This window comes from Sarcophilus harrisii, chromosome 2, assembly GCF_902635505.1.
Source record: "Sarcophilus harrisii chromosome 2, mSarHar1.11, whole genome shotgun sequence".
NCBI lineage: Eukaryota > Metazoa > Chordata > Mammalia > Dasyuromorphia > Dasyuridae > Sarcophilus > Sarcophilus harrisii.
In genome coordinates, this window is record NC_045427.1 from 382,345,769 (window position 1) to 382,369,276 (window position 23,508).

At 42.3% G+C, this 23,508-nt stretch overlaps 1 protein-coding gene across 3 annotated transcripts in view; it reads right to left on the minus strand.

Annotated features, from left to right (window-relative positions):
* CAMK2A (calcium/calmodulin dependent protein kinase II alpha) overlaps positions 1 to 23,508 on the minus strand; it is a 79,334-nt gene that overhangs the window by 29,598 nt on the left and 26,228 nt on the right. For all 3 annotated transcript variants that reach the window (XM_031953514.1, XM_003756709.3, XM_031953513.1), the window contains exons 4-12: positions 19,930 to 19,984; positions 18,288 to 18,353; positions 17,952 to 18,024; positions 12,464 to 12,566; positions 11,155 to 11,238; positions 7,754 to 7,848; positions 3,355 to 3,477; positions 2,451 to 2,534; positions 565 to 607 (exon numbers count right to left, since the gene is read on the minus strand). In XM_031953514.1, coding sequence (XP_031809374.1) covers positions 565 to 607; positions 2,451 to 2,534; positions 3,355 to 3,477; positions 7,754 to 7,848; positions 11,155 to 11,238; positions 12,464 to 12,566; positions 17,952 to 18,024; positions 18,288 to 18,353; positions 19,930 to 19,984 — 726 coding nt within the window. The remainder of the gene's footprint in view (positions 1 to 564; positions 608 to 2,450; positions 2,535 to 3,354; positions 3,478 to 7,753; positions 7,849 to 11,154; positions 11,239 to 12,463; positions 12,567 to 17,951; positions 18,025 to 18,287; positions 18,354 to 19,929; positions 19,985 to 23,508) is intronic.

Below are 23,508 nucleotides of genomic sequence, written 5' to 3' on the forward strand. Positions count from 1 at the left end.
AGAAGAATAATCAAAAGAATATTTTACACTCCTAGAGTCTTTAGAGTTTATAATACTTTCCTCTCAACAACCTTATAAGTTTTGTTATCCCCATTTTATAGATGAGGAAAGTAAGGCTCTCAGAGGTTTGAATGGCTTGTCCAAGGTCATACAGCTAATTTAATGCCAGAGTTAGAATTTGGACCCAGGTCATCTCTCCCCAATACAAGTTTATAGCTACAGCTAATGGGCCAACTTGTTTAGATGCACATATCTGTCAAGTCCATTGGGATTTTTCAGCACTTGGTCAGCACCTCATGTTCCTCTTCCCCCTCCACCCACCCCTCAGCTGTCACCCCAAGTCTTGGCAAAGGACTTGCTGCCTCACTGTATATATATGCTGAGCAGGCAGTGATGGCAGTGGGTGGGGGGGCCAAAGAATAAATTCCCTGTTCTTTCTGGGTAGGGGGAGCAGGAATGTTTTGACCCCGAATTCTCTTAGAGCACCCTAGATATGGTGCAGCAGTCCTGCAGTGCTGAATTGTATGTGTCAGATCCTGAGGACCAAAGGGTCCCACCACCTACCAGAGAAGTTCCTGGTGGCCAGCATGGTGGTAAGGATAGCTCCCTGAAACAGACAAAAATAGAACAGCAAGAGAGGTGAGGGTGGGAAGAGAGACCGGGGGAAAAGGAGGAAGGAGGGAAGAATAAGAAAATGTGGAGAGTGGGTAGAAAGAAAGAGATTGTTATTGTCAGAGACCAAACCTCCCATTCTCCCCCATCCCTTTGTCCATCTGTCCTCAGTCCCAAAAAAAAAGTGATTGGCTGGGAAGAGTGTTAGGTGGGCACAACTCAAGGGACAAGATTACGTTGGACAAGAGTATTAATAGGCAGCTCCAGCCTGAGCTAGGGTTGCTGGCTAGACTCCAGGAGGCCTGCCAAGCAGGTATCCAAAAGGCCATGTAAATCTCCTGAGTCAGGTAGGTGGTCACTTTCTCAACTCTCCTTCCCTTTAGATTCCTGCCCTCAACTTAAGTTATCCCTCTCTCTTTAGAACATTTAGAGCTCTCTCTCTCAAGCCAGCCTAAGTATCCCATTAAGGAATTCCAAGCTTTCAAAAATGCTTTTCATCTCTTAAAATTCCACATCTGTAAAACAGAGCGAGTAGAATAAATGCTTTCTAAGGCCCCTCCAATTCTGATATCATTTTATATGATAAGGTTTCTGGCTTCTGTTTCAATTCCTAAGCTTCCGTTGAGCTAAAAAATCCTGAAGTCAGGTGGGAATCCCTTTGGTCCAGATCTCCTCCTAGGATTTCACCAACCCTCTGCTGCCAACATCCCTTAATACATGTAGTCTTCCCTTATGCCCCATGCTCCCTCCCCATTCTGGGAGGATGGGAGGCTCTTGGGAACAGTGAACACTAGAAAGGAAGGAGATTAACAGTGAGCTCAGCACATCTAAAATAAATCATGCCTCAGCTCTATGTAATCCTGGGGACTCATAGGCCCATTTAATTGGATAGAAAGTACCCTTAACTCCTGTTGTTGCACAGCCCATAGTACACTAAAAAGAGCATATTCAGGAGCTATATGGATAAAAATAATTTTGGGGAGGTCCAGATCCATGAGAGAATTCCAGGTGAAGAAAGTCTCTTTACAAATACAAAATGGCACTCTATGTAGTCTTATATAAATTTTGCACCTTATGGTCTTAGAGAATTTCCTGGGATATTGTAAGACTAGCCAGCATATGTCAAAGTCAACTTTTGAATCTAAGTCTTTCTGAGTATCTGCTGTACCATACTGCTTCTCAATAATAATAATACTCTAAAAAGACAGTCCATTTTATAGTCCATTTCTATAGCATTTTACAATATAATAATTCATAAATGTATCACCTTTCAAAGTTTTAAAAAAGTACTTTACTCATAGTTGTCCTGGGATGGAGTCATTTTTCCCACTTTACAGATGAGGAAATGACAATTATAAGATTTTTAGATTTAGATTTAGAAAAGATTTTAGAGGTTATCCAGTCAAATTCATTCATTTTGTAGATGGGGAAGCTAAGGCCCAGAGAGGTAATATGATTTCCTCAGTCACAGAATTAATCAATATGTAAGGTGAGATTTGAACTTTATAATTCTCACTGCCCCAAGATCCCAAGTCTAATGCTATTTGACTTTCCCAGAGTAGCATGTATATCTGCATGATTCCTGTTAGGTGGAAGAGGTGGGCTTCTTCATAGTGAACAGCCACAGCTAGCCAGCACTTATTACCCAACCCTTATTACCACTTTTCTTTAACTCTTGAGTACAGTGCTCTGTTATTGCTCATGACCTAGGCAAGGTCTGAGAATTTCCCATTTCTCCAGGAGACTCCCACCCAACCTTATCCACTATTCCCTTGGCAGAAATGTGGACCAATGCAGAATCCAGCAGTTTCAGAGAGGGAACCAGGCCAAGGGGTTACCTTCAGTTTCCTCCTTGCATTGAATTTCTTCAAGCAGTCCACAGTCTCCTGTCTGTGCATGCAGGAGGCCACTGTAGATCGGTGCTGACAAAAGAAGAGAGGGAGAAGCATATGAGAAGGAAAGAGGGGGTTGTGTGCAACTTTTATCTAAGAGATAGTTTCAATTTCCAAACTTCAGGATGGGACTGGAGTGGAGGGGTGGCTTATTTCTTTTTAAACCAAGCAAACAGGAACAAAGATGTGGTGCTGCAAGGGCAAGCCTACCAAAGACCAACCCGAAGTAAATCCCTACCAGTGGAAGCTCAATAAGTTAGAAGACCTAATTTCAAAGGATTCTTGGTGGGAAGAAAGTACTAAGAAAGATAGAGCTACATGGGTATTAAGAGCAGGGAAGGCTTCTCAAGGTTTTTTTGCATTGGTTTTATAGTTTACAAAATATTTTCCTCACAACAATCCTATCCTGTAAGGAAGACCAGAGTTCAATTCCTGTCTTAAATACTTACTAGCTGTGGGACCATTTATCTATTGCCTCAGTTTCCTCAACTATGAAACAGGGATAATAATGGCACCTACCTCCTAGGGTTGTGAGGATCAAATGAGATAATAATTGTAAACTGCTGCCAGTGCCCAGTCCACAGTAAATGCTATATGAATGTTAGCTATTGTCATTAGCTATTACTTCCAATTCACTCCTCCTAACAAGTCTTTTTCTGGGACAGGAGCCCAGGGCTTTGTCTGCCAAGGAAAGTTACATACTTTCCTAAACACTTGGATCCATGGGCAGTGAGCATGCTGAATGTTCTTTGGTCCCTTGAGAAACAAACCACCCTTGGCCATGTGATCTGCAGCCCTCAAACCACAACCCAGCCCCAGTTGCCCAAACCCCACTCCAGGTATTACTTACAGAGATCCAGGGGTGCTTGAGGGCTTCAGCAGCTGTGATGCGCTTGGAGGGGTTGATGGTGAGCATTTTATTAATCAGGTCCTTCGCTTCTGGGGTAACCGTGTCCCATTCCGGGGATGGGAACTGAAAGGGGCAAATGGGCCAGGTTTGGCTAGCCTGCCACAGGCCACCCCCTGCAATCAGAACAACTCCTGCCTGGCAGGGGAGCAGGCATAGGAGAGCCAGGGCCCAGAGACCCTTCTTGTATAGGTCTGTCAGAGACAAACAGTGACCATGTGCAAGGGCAGATTTTCAACTGTCTCTGGGAGAGCATCCAGTGCCAATGGGAGAGGGGGATGAGGAATGAGGTATTTTCTCTATACACAGAACCCTGATCTGAGAAGCAGATTTATTATTTTTTATTTCCAATCTGGCATCTGTCTAGCTGAGAGTGATCAGAATTGTGAAGAAATCCAGAAAGAATGTGGCAGACTAATTGAAAGGCCTAAGGATGTTTAGCTGAGAGAAGATGTAAGAATGACACTCTTCAACATCATTATCTATGACTTGGATGGACACATAGATGATAGAATCAGGATATTGTAATAATAATACCAATAACAGCCCACATTTCTATGGCATCAAAAGCATTGCAAAAAAAACCTAGAATATGAACAGAATAAATTCAAATATAAAAATCCTATATTTGAGTCTATAAAATAAAAAGTGTAAGATAAAAATGGCATAAGTGTGAAAAAGACCTACAGGTCTACATGGACCACAAAGCTTAATATAAGTCAATAGTATGTTATGACTGCCAAAAGGGCCAATGGAACCTTGGGTTGTGAGAATTCTATTTCATTCTATTAAATTCAGTAAATATGCATCCATTGGCTGCTATGAGTAAGGAAAGAAAAAATAAGTCCAGATCAGGAAAGGTGATAGTCCCACTGTACTCTGTTCTGGTAGGAACACATTCTGATGACTGTGAAGCATCACACATTGACAAAAGAGAGAAACATCTGGACAATGATAAAGATATACAATGGAAGGAACAAGGACTGTTTGGCATGAAAAAAAAAAAACTTAGTAGGGATATGATAGCTGTCTTCAAATGCTTGAAGAGCTATCACTAGGATGAAGGATTCAACTTATTCTATGTGACTCCTTTCATCTCAGCAACCAAGGAAGAACTTTCTAAGAACTCAGTCTGTGTAATAACGGAAGGTGCTGCCTCTTGAGGAAGGCATCCATCCCTGGAGCTATCCAATCAGAAGATTATTATCTAAGTGCAAAGTTTGTCATTGAAGGGTCCTTGCATAAAGTGGGAGATTGGGCAATTTGATTCCTCTGAACCCTTGTTGTTGCTGTTCAGTCATTTTGGGGGTTTTCTTGGCAGACATAATGGAGCGGTTTGCCATTTTCTTCTCCAGCTCATTTTTAATTCTTACGCTGACATGGCTTTGCTACCATAGGCAAGCACTTTATCCCTTCTGTGTTTCAGTTTTCTCATCTTTAAAATGAGGCTATTCTAGATGAGCTCATAGAATTAGAGAATTTCAAAACTGAAAGTCAACAAGTCAAGTCAATAAGCATTTAAAATTCATATGAAACTCTGAGTGCCCAGAATTTGGTGTTTTGAAGATTATTTGAAGAGGACAGAGATGTATCCTGAAATCAAAGCATCTCAAAGGCTGTCTAGTCTGAAACCCTCCTACAAAAACGAGTCTCTCTCTTTAACACACCCAACAGATGATTGACTAGCCTTTGAGCCAACTTCCTGGGGCATCTTGTTCACTTTGGAAGAGCTCTGCTTACTAGAAAACTCTTCTTTAATCAAACCTACTATGTTGCCTCTTTGTAGCTTCTACTCATTACTCTAAGTTCAGCTCTTCAAAACTTTGAGGCAACTACGGTGCCCCAAGAGGCAGCTAATTAGTGTAGTGAATAGAGTTGTAGAATCAGGAGGACCTAAGTTCAAAGCCAGTCTTAGATACTTATTAGCTGTATGACCCTGTAAAATGAGTTGGAAAAGGAAATGGCAAACCACTCCAGTGCCTTTGCCAAGAAAACCACAAATGGACTCAGGAGGAGTCACACAGAACTAATCAACTAAACAACAATATCCTGCCCCATCATTTCCAATTAGCCCCTAAGTCTTCTCTTTTCCAGACTAAAAGTTCCCAGTTCCATCAAATAATTCTCAAGTGGCATAAACTCAAATTTCTTCTGGAAGTCTGTCATTAGAGTTTATTAATTGGGGAAAAAGAGAAAAGGGGAATTTTTAGAATATCCTCCAGCTCACCTCTAACATCTCCTTCATTTCTAAGTCTTATGATATTATGACTAAATTATCTATAGGCTTTCATAATCAAGAATGTCATTGCTGAATCTTAGCCTAGGTTGATGACAAATGTATATTTGTAAATGTGTGTCTATATATCTCTCTGTTTATATAGGCAAAGAAAATGAAAGTCCCCTCTAGGTTCTACTGGATCTGTACAACATAATGCAGCCAGGAGAGTTGATATATCAATCAATCAATATCTTCTCTCTCTCTCTCTCTCTCTCTCTCTCTCTCTCTCTCTCTCTCCCCTCCCCCAATCCCATGATCTCATCAACTCCCCTGAGTTTCATTATCTCTATGCAAGATGACTCACAGGTCTCTATCTCTAACCCTAGACTCTCCCTCACTTTAGTCTCATATCACCAACTGCCTACTAGATATTTGAAACTGGATATCCCAGAGACACCTCAAATTCAACACAGCCAAAACAGAATTCCTTTTTATTCTCCCCATCCTTGTATCCAACTCGCCTAGTTCTGTCAGGAGTGCCATCATCATTCCAATCTCAGCTATATGATCTCAGCCCCACCTGATTCTTTGCTCTCCCTTACCTCACAGATCAATAAGTTGTCAATTTTTATAATTTCTAACTTTACATTGCTCAATTCTATCTTTTTTCTCCATCACAAGGTCAGCACTTCTCATGCAGATAACTGACAAAAATGAAAGCAATGACCATGTCTCCCTTAAGTGTTTCTCCCAACCACTCTCAATTCCTCTAATCCTTCCTTTTATGACTTAACTTCCAGATACTTCACCATCACTAAACTTTGGGGCAATCAACTTTGACCAGGAGAGTATTTCACAATTGGAAGGACAGTACTTTGGGAGCTGTGCATGATGTAATGAAATTATTTTTTCCTTTCCATGAGTAAAAATGGTATGCTCTTGTTTCTCCTTGTGCTATTATGTTGCTTGTGAATTTATAAAAAATGTGTTCCATCAGACTTTAGAGAGAGATTTCTGAGATTAGAGTAAGAAAGTGAGAGAAATTCCAAAAGAATGGGGAGGAGAAAAAAGCTCATCAACCTGAACATACCTTGATCAGGAAAACCAGCAATTGGATCAGGAAAAAGATATCTGTAGCTCATTAGTCTTGTTATCTCAGCTTTGCAAATAAATTGAGATAGAACTGAGATAGAAAGGGGGCAAGGCTGGAGAAGGGAGAAGGGAGAAGGGAGCACCAAATACATGTCTTTGGTACCTCTCTGAAGGAGCATGGCGCTTGTTCATGTGATGGGGCCAGGCCCAGATGCTTAATTAGATGAGAAGGGGAGAAATTAGACAGCTTTGGCAGTTATAGCACCCAAGTGGCTAGATTAGGCATATTTTAGAATGAGATTCCTGAGCTCTCTAACTCAACAATTCTATGCTTTATGAACTTGTTTTGCTGTATGGGTCTTTATCTTGATTGCTAATGAAGTCCTCTTGAAAAAAGAAATAAAAAGCAACTTCTGTCTTGAATGTACTAAGGGAAAGAAGAAAGCACTTATATCAAGTCCAATAGAAGCCAGAGGAAATCTGGGCACACCAGAGAGCAGGTAGAAATGGATAGCAGTAGATAAAGGGCTATCTCCCCTTTCTTCCCTTGTACCCCACACAGAGATCTGAGAGATGAGACATCAGAAAGAAGCTTTAGATAGGCTTGAATTTTATATTTGGCTGTACCCATCCTCCTCTTAGTGCAAAGATTTTTTACAAAGGATACTAAATTCTTGCAGAGTTCATAAGGATTGATGGCAAGGTAATATCTGGACCTGGATTTGTCAAGGGCCATTTTATTTTTAAGCACTATCTTGAGCTCATTACAATATTACTTTTACTATTCTAACTTCTAAAATTTTATGTGGTCCACAATGTATGCTGTGGGCCTAGATCCAAACCAGCCTAAGACCAAAGACTTGGGTATCTCTAAGCAAAGACTGAGAGCTGAGTACAGGGATCTTCCTGTTCATAAGTCCCACTGGGGGACCATGTCTGGTTGAGAAATAGCAGGATCAGATTAAAAGGACTGTAGCAGGTCTAGCACACTAATAGGGTCAAGAAGAAGCGGCAGGATTAAGCAATACTCACATCATAGGCTCCAGCCTTGATCTGCTGGTATAGTCGGTGTTGGTCCTCATCCCAGAAAGGAGGATATCCTACCAACAAGATGTATAGGATGACACCTAGGAAAAAGGAACAAGACTGTGAAATACTGATATCAGGAATAGTAGGAAATGAGCAGGATCATATTGATGGATGCAATAACTATGGAGGCAGATGATAAACTGATTACCAAATTCAGTGGTCTTATCTCAATCTTCATCTTCCTCGACCTCTCAACAGCAACTGTCACTTTCTGGACATGCTCTCCTCTCTTAGTTACTAGTATATTACTTTTTTGTAATCCTCTCTAATCAAACTTTATCTCCTCTAGTTCCTCTTTCTCTTCTTGCCCCCAAAATAGAAGTATACACCAAGATTTAGTCCCAGCCAACTGCTATTTTCTCCTTGCATTCTCTCTTTTGGTGATCTCTTCCATTTCCTTGAAATATAGCTCTGAAAAAAACAGGCTTTAAAAAAAAGCTCATTGCAATTTATCTGGTGCTGCTTGACTTTTTAAATCCAAATCACTCTGGCTTTCAATGAATTGCCAATAATAGACCCCACCCCAAGCCTCTGTTGCTCATTGTTTGGGTTTCAATGGCTTAGAGAGAGTGAAAATAGCAATTGTTTTCTTTTCAATCCAAAAACTTTGAGGATCTTCTCTTCCCAGAGGGATAGTTTTGCAATGGTAAACTATGGCCATCTTATATCTCAATTCTCACCTAGCCTTTAGTCACTGAATGGACACTTACTCAGACAAACAGTCCAGGAAAAGACCTCAATTTTTAAAAGTCAAGGTCATCTACTACATCCTGGGCCATGGCCAGTCAACTAGACTTTTGCTTTGTCACTCGTCTCCAATGCCTCTGGAAGAGAGACCAAGGCTGATGATTTTGTTCTATTTTGTTTTACTTAAATCCAATTCACACACAAGTCATCACTCTTCTGATGCCCTCTGATAATGAAAAATGAACAACAATTTTTTCAATGGCCACCACCTCATTATCACACCGAACAAGCATAATGGAAAGAATCCAGAAAATAATGTCAGAGGACCTGGGAGTCTACTGTTTCTGCAATATTGAATCAATCACCTACCTTTCTTTCTTTCTTTTTCTTTTTTCTTTTTTCTTTCTTTCTTTCTTTCTTTCTTTCTTTCTTTCTTTCTTTCTTTCTTTCTGTCTTTCTTTCTGTCTTTCTTTCTTTCTTTCCTTTCTTTCTTTTCTCTCTTGCTCAAGACTTAAATTTTCAAGTAGTTGCTCAACATCACAAGTTGGATATCGCTGGGATCTCAAGTTTATTATCTTTAAAGTTGGATACATTACCTTCCTTTCATAATCCATTTTTCTTCTTGACTTCCTATTTCTGTCAATAACACCTCCATTCTCCCAGGCACTCAAATTCAAAATTCGAGTCATCTGTGACAATTCCTCCCTGGCCTCACAAACCAAATGAGTCACCAAGACCATTGACTTTCCCTTCATAATCTCTCTCATATTTATCATATTTCTTTCCATTCCCCCTGCAACCACCCTCCTTTAGGACCTGTTATTCATACTTGGACTATCCCCATAGCCTCTTACCAATATACCTGTCTCATCTTTTTTTACTTAGTCCAACTAATATGTAATATATATATATAATGAATATATAATATAACATAACACTATATGATATGATATATAACAAAATACTCTTCCCAAAGTTATAATAATGTCACTGAAAATCTGGCTTAATTCCCTCACCTGTAAAGTGAGATGGATTGACAAAATGATTTTCAAGTTTCTTTTCAGTTTGAAATCCCATGATGCTATGTTACTCCCCAAAATCTTAGTCTCCCTATTGCTTACAGAACCAAATCCAAACTCATTAGCCTGGTGTTTCAAGTCCTCCACCTCCTGATCCTAACCTTTTCTTTCAGGTTTAACCCCCACCATTCCCCAAATTCCCTGCCCTCTCCTGCTATAATGTCTTTGCTCACATTGTTCCCTATGCTTGCAATGCCTTTCCCTCTCTCTCCATTTCCAACTACCAAAATTGAAGACCCAGCAGTTTGAAACCCACTTCTTCTATGATGCTTTGCCACATCACTCAAAGGGAGTCTCTCCTTCCTCCTCATCTGAATTCCTCTATCATTGATAATCTGTACAGTTTGTTTTATCAAGTATCATGATAGGTATCATATCCTGCCGTGGATTGCAGCTATTTGTAAATGTGTATCTCTTTGATTAGAACAAGCTCCAGAGCATAGGGACCACACTCATTTATCCTTGTATCATCTCCCCCAGGCTTTAACACACAGTAAGTGCTCAAGAAGGAGCAGGAAATGGCTAACCTCTCCCTTATCTTTGCCAAGAAAACCCCAAGGGATCTCAAAGAGCCAGACATAATAGCAAAATGACTGAGCAACAATAATAACAACAAATTCTTCAAGAAATGTTTACTGAATGAATGAAGTCCGTAGCAGAACTAGTAATAAAGATTGTTGGAAAAGTAATGATAGAGAAGGCACCTTCATCTGGCTGGCCTGGCAAGCAGTGAACAGGAGACTGGGGGATCACAGGGGATTCACTTTGCTTACATCAGCACACTTAGGCACACCTTCTTGTCACAGACACCTGAACAGGTATCTGTGTTACCTCCTACTGTCAGCAGATCACAAAGTCCTTGTATGGCAGCTGCTGGATCCCTGTGGCCTGGACAACTACAATCATCCTACAGGTTGGCAATGTTGCTTCCTGGCCCACAGGGCCACACACTATGTGCATTCTTGTGAATGCCTTCTCCCTTACACACCCTTCATAGGATGTTGTATCAGGCACAATAATGACCCATGGGGAGATATAATGCTCACATGGCATAGTATTCTCTTGGAGTAATAGTTCCTGTGGTAACTAAATGGCACTAGAGAGTTGGACTTAATTCAGGAAGAACTAAGTTTAAATTCAGTCTCAGAAACTTATTAGCTGGATGATATTAGGCAAATCTCTGTCTCAGTTTCTTCCGTTATAAAATGGGGACAATAATAGCAAAGGCTGTTGTGAGGATCCAATGAGAAAATATTTGTAAAGCATTCAGCAGCTTACCTAGCACATGGTAGGTGCTTAATTAAGCTAGCTATTATTTCTAGTATTATGACATAACTTCAAGAACAGGTGGGGGATGTGGAGCTCATGAATAATAGCAGACAACATGAGAAAATCATACAGCACATTCAGGGTTATGTGGATGACTTTTTTAGTAACTCTGGTTTACCTGGATGTCTCTGCCATCATAAGCCAGGGTAGAGTACTCACTCACTTGGTCTATTATAGGACCAGAGAGCTCTAGTGGGCACCATGATTTCTTCTCCTTTTACTACTTTTGACTCCAAAGATTAAACTTACCACATGCCCAAAGATCCACAGGCTTCCCATATGGGTCTTTTCGGAGAACTTCAGGAGAGAGGTACCCTGGTGTCCCTGCAAAGCCTGCTCTCCACAAAACAAGACAACAAATGAACAAAAACAGATGTTTGATTTAATCTTAATAATCTAGGAAAGATTTCTACTAAAACTATGTGAGATAAACTAACTGTGACTTCCCCTTTCCATTCCTATAGCCATCACCCTCATTTATCCCCCTGAAACTTAATACTTAGACTATTAAAATAATCTCTCAACTGTTCTCCCTACCTTCAGACTCCTTTGCCAATACATCCTATACATACCTAATATACAGCTCTGACGTTATCACTGACCCTGCTCAAAAACTTTCAATAGCTCCATATTACTTATAAAACAAAAGCCCCAAATCTTTGATCTGGGAAAGATTCACTACTGAAGAAGTTTCCCCACATATATCCTACTCCTCCAGAAGTAGCCCCAGTTTGATATTGGATAGCATAGTCTCAGAAAACTGTAATTGGGAAACCTCAGTCTTGTTTATGAATGATAGAATAATCTAGGGAAAGGGAATCAAAGGAGAATGAAATCATTTCCATTCTGAATTTCTGCTTCCCACCTTTATTTGGGGAGTAGTGAGTACTGTCATGGTGGAAGAATTATGGGAAAAGAATGAAAACAGAAGGGAAATCTACCAGATCTTCTACTGTGGCCATTCAATTTATTATTTTTCCCTTTTTTAAATACTGTCTTAGCCCACTGGAACTTTGAAGCTGAGGCCTAAGTCTGCTATGCCTCCTGCTGTGGCCAAGAGCACTGGATTTCAATTCAGAAGTTAGGGTTCTAGCCCTAGCTTTACCACTAACTCAGTGTGGTCTTGCTCAGGAATTTTCCCTCTATGGGCCACAATTTCCTCCTCTATAAAATGGGAATAATCTTTCCTGCATGACCTGTCTCACAGGGTTATTATGAGGGTCACCTGAGATTGGATAAGAGAGGATCTCGAAAAAAAATAAAGTATTATACCAATGGGAGAAATTATTACTGCGCTATTGCAAAGACCTCAATAAGCTATTCTGAGTAGCATGGATCAGAGGAGATGGTAACAGCTGAGAGGGATGGGTTGGTTGGGGTGCCAGATTTGCTCACTGGGCCCCAGCCAAATCGTGGGAGCCTCCAAAGCCTTTGCTTTTCTTTCTACCTCCCATTGTCAGGGGAGAAGAGCGGAGGGAGAGCTGGGAAGGCCCTCCAAGATCACCCCTGTCCCCTTTACAGACATACCAACTCCATCCTTCCTCCAGCACCCACTCACCAAACCACGCCTGCTGCTCCCCTTCCACCTCGATGGCCAGGCCAAAGTCAGCCAGCTTCACGGCAGCCCCCTTCAGCTTTGATGCAAGGAGCAGGTTCTCCGGCTTCACAGGAGAGGGGGTGAAGGGACAGATGGTCAGTCAGGGAACAAGCATTTATTAAGCATTTACTGTGTGCTAAACACTGTGTCAAATGACAGGGATACAAAGAGAAGCAAAAAAATCCCTGACTTCAAGGAACTGCTTACTGTTTAAGGTGAGATAACATGTAAGAAAATAGAAAGAACACACCATGAATAGGTAGATATTCAAGGAGAAAGGCAGATGGAAAAGAGGGTGAAAGAACCAAAAGAAAGCCCCTTTGGCCAGGGCCATTCAAGGCCCTGATTTCAAGTTTGAATTTTCAAGAAGGGGCATCCATAGACAAGGCTAGAATACCCCACCACCACCACCACCACCACACACAGTTAATTTCTCCTTTAATCTTCAACCTTGAAACTGTGATACTGCTTCCTCCAGGAAGTTGTCCTTCATTACTCTTGAGCACTGAATGACCTTTTCCCTCAGACTTCACATAGCAATTTTTTTAGGGACTAAAATATGCTTTTTATATATCATTTTGCATTATCTATATACATACATAATATCACCAACTCATGAAATTCATGAAGGTAAGGACTGCATATTATTTATTTGCTGAAAATTGGGATTGTTTCTTTTTTTTATATTTGTACCCCCAGCATTTATTACAGTGTCTGGTACATAGCAGACACTTGTTAATTTATTACTCTATCTACTTTTAAACTCTTCCAACTGTTTCTCCCAGTACCCAACAACAAATGCCTAAGTAGGCATTTAGTAAATTTTTTATTAGATTAAAGTTTTTGTTCAATGAGATCACCCAAATGGAAAGGAGTTATAGGGTCTATAGCTGGTCCTAACCCAGAGCTATAACTAGAAATTCTATCACTCAGGGCAGATTTGGGTTTCAAGGAGGGAGGAAGAAATTCATGCAATGGCTAGCAAATTATTTTTCCTCCTTTCCAAATCCCTGTGATTCAAAATTATAGGCTGCCTAGATGAAACCTCCCTTCCCCTGCTACTACTTCTCATCCCTTCATCCCCACCTCCTCAGCCCTAACCCTTCAGCATTCCCATACTGCTCTGCCTTCCATATACCCTCTGGATTCTCTGTTCTGTTGCTAACAAATTTCCCATTGTCTTATGTTTCTTCCATCTTCTTGCTTCTTAAGGAAACCTAACTTTTATCAGAAGATATTTCACCCCCTGCTGCCTTCTTCATAATTGGCTGCACTTTCTCCTAAGCCCCTGGACACAGAGCTAGGGGAAAGAGAAATGGACATACTCCTTGCTCTCACCTCAGTAATTTCATGAGATTCCACCCATCCTTCAGGATATTCCATACAGACCATGGCATTTGTTGCCCACTAGTACCCGGTCATTCTCCCTCCTTTTCCAAGAAGTTCAGTACCTGAATCATAGTCTTCTCCACTTTAACCTCTGCCCTTGTATTTATAAACTTCAACAGATATGCTCCCTCAGATACTCCTGTTTCCCTGGAAATTTGTCCCTTGAAATGTCTCCATTTACTAAGACTGAATGTACTATGACGTAAGTCTCAAAGGCTCCTCTTTCATTGACCCAATGATGGGCATGAGGTTGTTTCCCAAGGCTCCTCTTTCATTGACCCAATGATGGGCATGAGGTTGTTTCCCAGCAACAAAGATAATGAAAACTGCATATCTGAAGGGATTTGAGACTATCTAATCCAACCCCATCATTTTATAGATTTGAGAAACTGAAACCGATAGGAATGAAACAAAGCAATCCAGTAGCTATCAAGGATGGTCATGGATATTGCTTTTCAGCCAGAGAAATCTGTTAGAGTCAGAAGGAAAATGGCTGGATGGGTATCCAGAGAAAACTCTAAGGCAGAACTCTTAGCTCCTGGGATTCAATCCCTATGGAATCTGCCCCAGTTACTATTGGCTACGAGCAGTAGCATGGTGTACAGAGACTAACTGCCTCCAGAATTGCTCATTCACATGACCCCTGCATCTGCAGCTTCCTAGGGTCATGGGACTGATGCAAGGCTCAGACAATATATAAATAAGGTCAGTTGGGATTCAGGATACATCCCTCTGTCATCACTCCCTTAATTGGTGACTCCATTGAGAATAGAGTTCTGGACCTAAAGTCAGGAAAATCCAATTTCAAATCCTGATGTTGATACTCTAGCTCTATGAGCTTTGGGCAGCTAGGTGGCACTCAGGGATAGCCCCTACTGGGCTTGGAGTAGGGAAGCTTCATCTTCCTAAATTCAAATCTGGCCTGAGACACTTTCTAGTTGTATGACTCTGGGCAAGTCATTTCACCCTGTTTGTCTCAGTTTTCTCATATGAAAATGAGCTGGAGAAGGAAATGGCAAACCACTCTGGTATCTCTGCCAAGAAAATCCCAAAATGGAGTCACAAAGAGTCAGACAAGACTCAAGTGACTGAGCAATAACAGCTCTATGATCATGAACAAATCTCTCTCTAAGTCTCTGTTCTCTCATCTGTAAAATGAGGATCATTATACATGGAAAGCCTGCATCAGAAAAAAACTATTGTGGCATTCAGATCAGAGAAAGCCTTTTATAAATCTTAAAGCACTACATAAATATCAGTCATTATAATATATTAGCTACTTGATCTATTTTACATCATTACTACCATTTCAATCAATACTGTCTCCATCATTCCTTCTATCATCATGGCCTCCATCACTACTGACTCTATCTTGCCTGTACCCATTATCCTAGTTTCCATCATCACAACTTCTGTCATCCCTCCTTCTGTCATCATTGCATCCATCATTACTATTTCTCTCCTAATAATAATAGCCTTCAATTATATAGCACTTTAAAGTTTGCAAAGCTTTTTATTCACAACAAACTTGCAAAATAGGTTAAGTATAATTCTCATTTTCCAGATGAGGACACTGAGGCTCTTTCCACTATACGACACCATTTTATTCCTGTCTCCATCATTGCTGCTTCCATAATCTCTGCTTCCTTCATCACCACCCTCATCATCTCTGCTTTCATTTATCATCGCTATAACAACCATGTGTTGTATCATTGCTGCCCCTCTCATCTCCATCTCTATCCTTAGTGATTTCATTGTTTCTGATCCTCAATCATTCTCAAACACTGACCAGCTAAGATGCAGGGAGGCTCTCTCTTCACTAGGCACAGCTAGTTCCCTGTGGCCAAGCACACAACCACAGGTCCACTAGACATGACCTGGCCTAAGAGTACCTCCTTTCATTCATCAACAGCTCTGGGATCTGGAGGGGTAAGTCACAAGTCCTAGACCTTTAAGAGATGACCTAAGCTGTCTTGAGAACTGAATGTGAGTCAAAGATCTCTCTCTGAGACACTTTCCCTTTTAATTTTGGGAACTGGTTTTTAAGCCCAGGCAGTTGATGTATAATTTCTCAGTGGTTGATTTCTGATTTTGTCTTCTGGACTTCTGAGTGGACCAAAGCCTAACCTTCCAGCTGCCCAAAGATAGACTGACCTCAGCTAAATATAGTCCAGTCTGCTCAACTCACTAATGGCTCATTCATTCTCCCAGGACAGTGTTCCCAAAGAGTCTCCACTCCTGGTGCCAGAGGTGCCCTGGTTTGATGAATGTGCCCCTAATTATCTTTCCGAAGTGGCCTAAATTTGAGCTGCCTTTTCTTCATTCCTGCTCCTGAGCAACAGGCTTAAAATACCAGGGGAATGGAAGCAGTGGGAGGGCTCTCAGTTCTCACTTGCTCAGTTTCCTAACCCAAGCTCTTTATGGGGCACACCCAGACAACGGGGTTATCAGGGAAGCCCCGGCTCACTGGCAACAATCAACACATTCCAGCACCAGCATTCTTATCCAGTTCTGGGAACCACATTTTAGGAGCAATTTTAGGAAGCAAGATGTGTGAGAGGCTTTAAATTAGGATTATAGAACCACATTTCTAAGGATGGAAAAGCCCTCGGAGGCTGTCTAGTCCCACAATCTCATTTTGGAAAAAACTGGAAAGCATATAGACCAGCATCTCACAGCGATACCAAGATTAGTTCCAGCATTCTCATTTTATAGTTGAGGGTATTGAAGCCTATTAACTGAGATAAAATTACTAGTCCAAGGTCACAGAGATGTGTCAGACTTAGGATCCATGATCTAAAAAGATCAATGAAAAGGTCTCTAGATATTTAGCCTGGAGAAGAGAACACATGGGGAATGGTGGGGGTTTGGGGTGGGAAGGAAGAAATCAGAGAGACCATAATTACTGTCTCTAAGTATCTGACAGGCTGCGATATGATCAGACTTGGCTTGCTTAGCTCCCTTGGGAAGAATTAGTGCTAACAGGCAGAAGTTTTAGCTAGGCAGGATGAAATTCAAAATAAAAAAGGCTTTCTAACAACAAAGGTATGCAGTAATTGAACAAACTGCCTCATCAAGTAGTGAGCTCCCTGTCATTGGAGATACTCAGATATAGAAGATATGGGGCAGCTAAGAGGTACAGTGGAGGGAATACCAAGCCTGGTGTCAGGAGGACCTGAGTTCAAATGTGGTCTCAGACACATTAGCTGGGCAAATCACTATTTGCTTCAATTTCCTCATCTGTAAAATGATCTAGAGAAGGAAATGACAAGCTGTTCCAGTGTCTTTGGCAAGAAAATCCCAAATAGGGTCAGAGTTGGATTGGACTGAAATAATGCAATAACAATAACAATAAAAATCCTGCGTAGAGTGACCTCTGAGGCCCCCTTCAACTCGAAAAGAGTCAGCATTTCTGTAATCTTTTATTGCAGGCCCCACATTACTGAAAATTCACCATACTGGGTCGGGGTTGTACAGTGGAAGCAGTGCCAGAGCTGGCTCAGCAGACCTTAGTTTCGCCATCGTGTGACTTTACCAGAGCTTGGACCTGTAGCCTCCTTGTCTGTCAGATAAGGGGATTGGGTTGAGGAGTCCTAAGGTCTCTTTCAGCTCCAAATCTAGCTCTGATGATAATGAGTCACTGAATCCATTTCCTCTTTTTTCCCTGATACCAGGGCCCACAAGCCAGAAGGCACAGACTGCAGACTTTTGCGGGCCCAAGAGGGCAAAACTAGAATTAATGGAGTGGAAGTTACAAAGCTAGATGGAAGCTACCAAAAATTGACCAAAATATTGAGCTGTGCTGAGGGGAAATGGGTGGCTGCTGAGGATCTTCAGTGAGATACCCGGGTGGGGATGTGGCAGAAAGGAGCGCTCCTCGGCCCACCTGACCTAAAGGCCTCCCTCCAGCTTGGAGACACTGAAGTGAGACATCCCAGTCCCTGCCCGACCTCATCAATATGGAGATTCCTGTGCCGCCCATCCCTTCCTGTGCCACAGAGGGGAGGGGCTGACCGTCCAGGGCTCCCACCCCTGCTGCCCTCTTTCTTCCTGGGCTTACCTTCAAGTCCCGATGCACCACACCCATCTGGTGGCAATGAAGGACAGCCTCTAGGATTTGCTGGATGCAGTGACTGCAGGAAACAAAGAGATGGGCAGTCAAACTCCTCCAGAGAGGCAGCCGGGGGTCCTTCCTGTACAAAGGCCCCGAAGACCGGGGTAAGCTCTCGCTCCCTTGGATGAGGCAGAGGGGCCAACAGAAGATAATCAGAGAGGAGGCTGGACAGCCTTGGCCCGGGAATGAATGCTCCTCACCAGACAGAGGATGGGCAGGACACGGGCTCCCCCAAGATACCTGAGAGCAAGCAGGAGCCCATGGTGTCTCCCCCACACTTACCTGGCGTCAGCTTCACTGTAGTACTCTCGAGCCACAATGTCCTCAAACAGCTCCCCACCCGTGACCCTGAAAGCCAAGAAGGCCCGGAATCAGTCATCCTCAAACAGCATCGCCTCCCTCCTAGGCCCCACATACTAATGGCCAGTGTCATCTCCAGTTCGCCCTGCTCCCAGTCCTGACTCTGTTCTCTCACTCTGTGTGTGTCTCTGTCTCTGTCTCTCCTATCTCTCTTCTCTCCTCTCTCTCTCTCTCTCTCTCTCTCTCTCTCTCTCTCTCTCTCTCTCTCTCTCTCTCTCTCTCTCTCTCTCTCTCTCTCTCACACACACACACACACACACACACACACACATTTACTCACTCATACATACATACTAACTCCTCACCAAAGCTGGTACTCCAGCAAAGCACAGGAAAGCACACAAAGAAGGGTACTTAGCAGGAAAGCCAAGACTATCCCAAGCTCATCTGCTTCCTCCTCTTCCTCTGGCCCCTCAAGCTATAGCTCTCTTTTGTAGCAGGCATATATAGAACCAGTCTCCCCACTTGCAACAATGGCTACAGTGCCCCTCTTTCTTAAACACACTCACCAACTGAACACACAACCAGCCTTCGGCATGTTTTCAAACACCTGTAAATACAATCACTCAATACCAGGGGAGAGCTCTAGTCTCTTCTCCCCTCTGGGACTCAGTCCCTCCAGCCTCCCCATGGTACCAATACTCCAGTGAGTTGGCAGAGCAAACAAAGTTCACCCCAGAAGGAAAATTTTTTTTCATGAAATCAAAGCGTACAGACCCCTCCTTCCTTGATACTGAATCTTTCCTGTATTCCTGGCTTCCTCTTTCAATTTATTTCACACTGGGATTTGTTCCTCTCATGGAAAACCATTCTCCCAGCACTAGCTGTGTGATAGCAGGCAAGCCACATAAATTCTCTGGGTCTAAGTTTCTTATCTATAAAATGAGGGAGATCAAGCTCCATGAGCTCTAAGGGATCTATCTATGGGCCCATGAGCCTATGAATTTATCAGATCTGAGAGATCAAAAAAGGACCCTACAAACATTTCCCTCCCTCCCCCCCCTTCTCTCTCTCTGTCTCTCTATCTCTCTGTCTCTCACTATCTCTATCTCTCCCTCTTTCTGTCTCTCTTTTTCTTTCTCTCTCTTTTTCTCTCTTTGTCTCTCTATCTCTCTCTTTCACTATCTCTGACTGTCTCTCCCTCTGTCTCTCATCGTCTGTTTCTCATTTTCTCTCTCTGTCTGTCTCTCTCTCTCTGTGTCTCTGTGTGTGTGTGTGTCTCTGTCACTGTCTCTGTGGGTGTGTGTCTCTTTCACAGCAGCAAAGAGGGGGAGGATGAGCTAGAGCCCGAAACACAAAGATAACTAAATCACAATTAGTTCTTGTTACCCCAAGAGGCCAGAAGCTGAGCACTGTGCCCCATTCATTGCTGTTTGTGTGACCCTTGAGGTACTCTCAGAAGCACTTCTCAGCATCCCAGGATCCTAGTTTAAATAAGACACCAACTAAGTCTACCGTATCTGGCCCTGCCATCTCCCTCCCTGTCTACACTGTGTGGCCCTGCCCAGTCTAGGACTGACACCAGTGAACTGTTGTTCAGCAAAGGGTTCTGGTTGGTACTTACAGGTCAAATATCAGGTAGTGATGCCCTTCCTCCGATATGCTGTCATGGAGTCGGACTGCAGAAAGGGAGAAGGGAACAAGCATTTAGTAATAATTCCCATGTGTCAGGAGGTAGACTAAGTGCTTAACAAATGGTTACACACAACCAAAAACCCCTTTGTTCTACCTCTCCTGTTTTGTCCTTTTACTCTTCATCTTTCCCTCTCACCCTCAAAACAACAACAACAACAACAACATATAAATATTATTTAGCATAAATATAGGCCCTGTGGGACTGGGAAAGTAGGAGGGGATTGGATCAGGGTCTGTATACCTTAAAAGCAATATGAGATTGCAGAAATTATGCTGGATCTGAAGTTGGAGAACAAGGAACCATTTGGCCTAGTCCAATCAAATACTAGAGCACTCGGGGAGTTGTTCATAGAATAGAGCCAAAATTTAGATTTCTCCATGATATGGAAATTAGACTCTTCTTAATCCCCTCCAGCCACAGAGGGCTTAGGGGCTGCAAACCAGGCCTTCTAAAAGCTTTCAGTACAGGCTGGGAAGTACCCAACCCCTTAAGTCTGATGTACTGAACCTTCTCAGAAGAAGAGACCCACAATACTTGTGAGGTTCCTATATGAACCAGGTCCCTCCAGTCCAATTCCATGCCTGGCAGGAAGCTAGTTCTATTATCTCTCCCCTAAGAAAATATGTTCTCTCCCCTTCTGTGCTGAGGATGCTGGCTACAGTTCTTCCTGGAGACCCATAATTCTTCCCAGCCCTCTCTGAGATTATGAAACCCAAAAGTCTGGATGCTGGATCATGGACTCCCCGTGGGTGCTTTGTGATAGATGGGAGTGCAGAGCCCCAGCAAAACAAGGGGAGACTAGTACTAATAATAGTTAAATATCAATATTAATAATGTTATTAGTAATATTAATAATAATTTCTATCATACTTCAAAATTTACAAAGTACTTTCTTCACAACTACTTTGTAAGATAGGATAGTACATCTTATAGATAATGGAACGGAGGCTTAGAGAGGTTGGGATTTATCTGTGCTCATATAATTTACAAGTTTTGGAACAAGGTGGATTTGCCTTCCTCCTTGGCCACAGATTACAACTTCAATCTTAGCAGCAAAAAGGATAAAGTAGGATTGCTTGTGCTCTGTGTGTGTACATGTGGTGGTAGGGGACAGGTGGTAAGGAATAATATTCTTGTTCATTCTTTGTGAGCCCATTTGGAGTTTTCTTGGCAAAGATACTGGAATTGCTGTTTCCTTCTCCAACTCATTTTACACATAAGGAACTTGAAGAAGCTGGGTCACACAACCAGTAAGTATCTGAGGCTGGATTTGAACTCAGGTATTCTTTACTTCAGATCGAACACTGTATCTGCTCCACCGCTTAGCTGCTCCACAAACTAGTCCCTAATTCTGGAGACTTAACACTCAGCATCTCCCATCAGGCCTCATTCACGAAAGATCAGCACATAGATAGAAATGAGACTGAAGGGACCCTAAATATCATAGATTCATAGGTTTAGAGCTGGAAGGAATATTAAAGGTTATTAAGTCCAATCCTCATTTTACAGATGAGAACCTGAGACCTAGATGAAGTGATCATATAGCTATTAAGAAACCAGGGTAAATCCCTAATAGGGCTTTAATGACTGATTCCTCTCCACCAATGAGCTATGGATTCAGAATCAGAAGTCTTGGAATTTAATTCAAGCTCTGCTATTTACTATGCTTGTGATCTTGAAAAAATTCACTTATGGGCCTCAGTTTCCTTGCCTGTACAATGAAGAAGTTGGACTGGATTGCTTCTGAAGTCCCTTCCAGCTTGATATCTGTGACCCTATCACCCTACACCTTCATTAAGAAGCTCATGGGATGTCTCATGATGGTATAAGAGCAGAACCCGCAGTTCTCAAAGGCTCTTCCATAACCTTCCATAATTATGAGTTTTAGAGCTATACAAGACTTTAGATGTCTACTAGCCCAATCCTTTCACTTTATAAATGAGGAAACAGGCTCAGAAAAACAAACAGCAAAGCTGGAATTCAAATCCAGTACTTCTTATTACAACTACACTGTGCTCTCCATATGCCATGCTAACTTACTTCCAGGCAGAAAGAACAGACTAGAAAGATCTCAAATATGGGCCCCAGGGCTGGACAGTGAGCCAATTCTCCAGATATCCACCTTCAGCTAAGTGCCATGAAGTCCATAACCAGGCAGCCAGGAAAATTCCTCCGCCCTTCAGGGCTTTTTGTTAAAACCTTATTCTTAAGCAGGGAGGGGCTAGAACCTACATCAGTGGTAAATGCACCCACACTGATGAAATCGTGAAACTTAAGCATGATATTTATGGTATTATAAACCACCCAGATTCCTGTACAGGGTGGGTGGGGGGAGTAGAGATGTAGAAACTTGGGCTAGATGCCTTCTAAGACTTGGTTCCAACTCTGAGGCTCTTAAGATTCTTCAGACGGATTAATTGAAAGAATTTAGAGAGAATCCAATCCAACTCCCTTATTTTATTGATGAGGAAATTGAAGCATATAGTGACTTGCCCAAAGGCAGCAAGAGATAGAATTGACATTTGAACCTATAAGATCATAGGTTCTAAGGGTTCTCAGAAGCATATAATCCTAGCTCATATTTTATAACTGAGGAAATTGAGACCTAATTACGTTAAATGATTTGTCCAAAGTCACACAGATAAGAAGTAGAGATGGACCCAGGTATCTGAATCCAAATTCACTGTCCTACACTGTTGGATAGATTGATGACTGAAGTGATTTATCTTTGGACCTAAACCTCCCATATCCTTTTTTTTTTTACTCTACCTCCTGGGAATGCATGCTACCTTCTAAGTTGCTCAGAGTAAATACAGCTGGAAACTCTGAACCTTTTCAGAAGAAAAGGAACCCATAACATCTGTCTGGTTCTTCTTACCCAAACCAGGTCTTCCCAGTGCAAATCTAACCTACTCTATTCCCATCCCCCAAGAAACTGTGTTCATGGACCTAGCTTCTTCCCTCTGCTGAGTGACTCCTACAGATCTCTCTGGAGGCTACAATTCCTTTCTGTATTCTCTGATCCATGCCCTGGCAACATGGCCTTGTCCATCAATGAGTAATCAGCCTGTTTGTGCAGCTTCAGAAAGCCTGCCTCACTCCTCAGTCTCCAAGCAGCAGGAAAAGGGGAGGGGGGGGGGGAGGAGGAATAAAAGGAGGTGGAAGTGCATTCTGGGTATAAATAGCTGATGGAGTTGTCACCCTCAAACACTGCAACCCTTCTGGGTGCCATCTCCACGCCCCCAGTTGCCCAGGCTCAAATAATACTCAGTCATATTTTTCTTCCTCTCCCTAAGCAATTCTGTCTTCTCATGGTTTCTTTTTTATCTGTCCTTTTCTCTCCTTTCCTGCCACCACCTCAATTGCCTCTTCCTCAGACTATAGAAATAGCCTCCTCACTGAGCTTCCTGCTCTCCCCCCATCCAATCCATCCTGCAACCAGATGAATCTTCCAAAGACCCAAATCTGACCACAGCACTTCTTTGTTCAGAAGCTTTCCATGCGTCC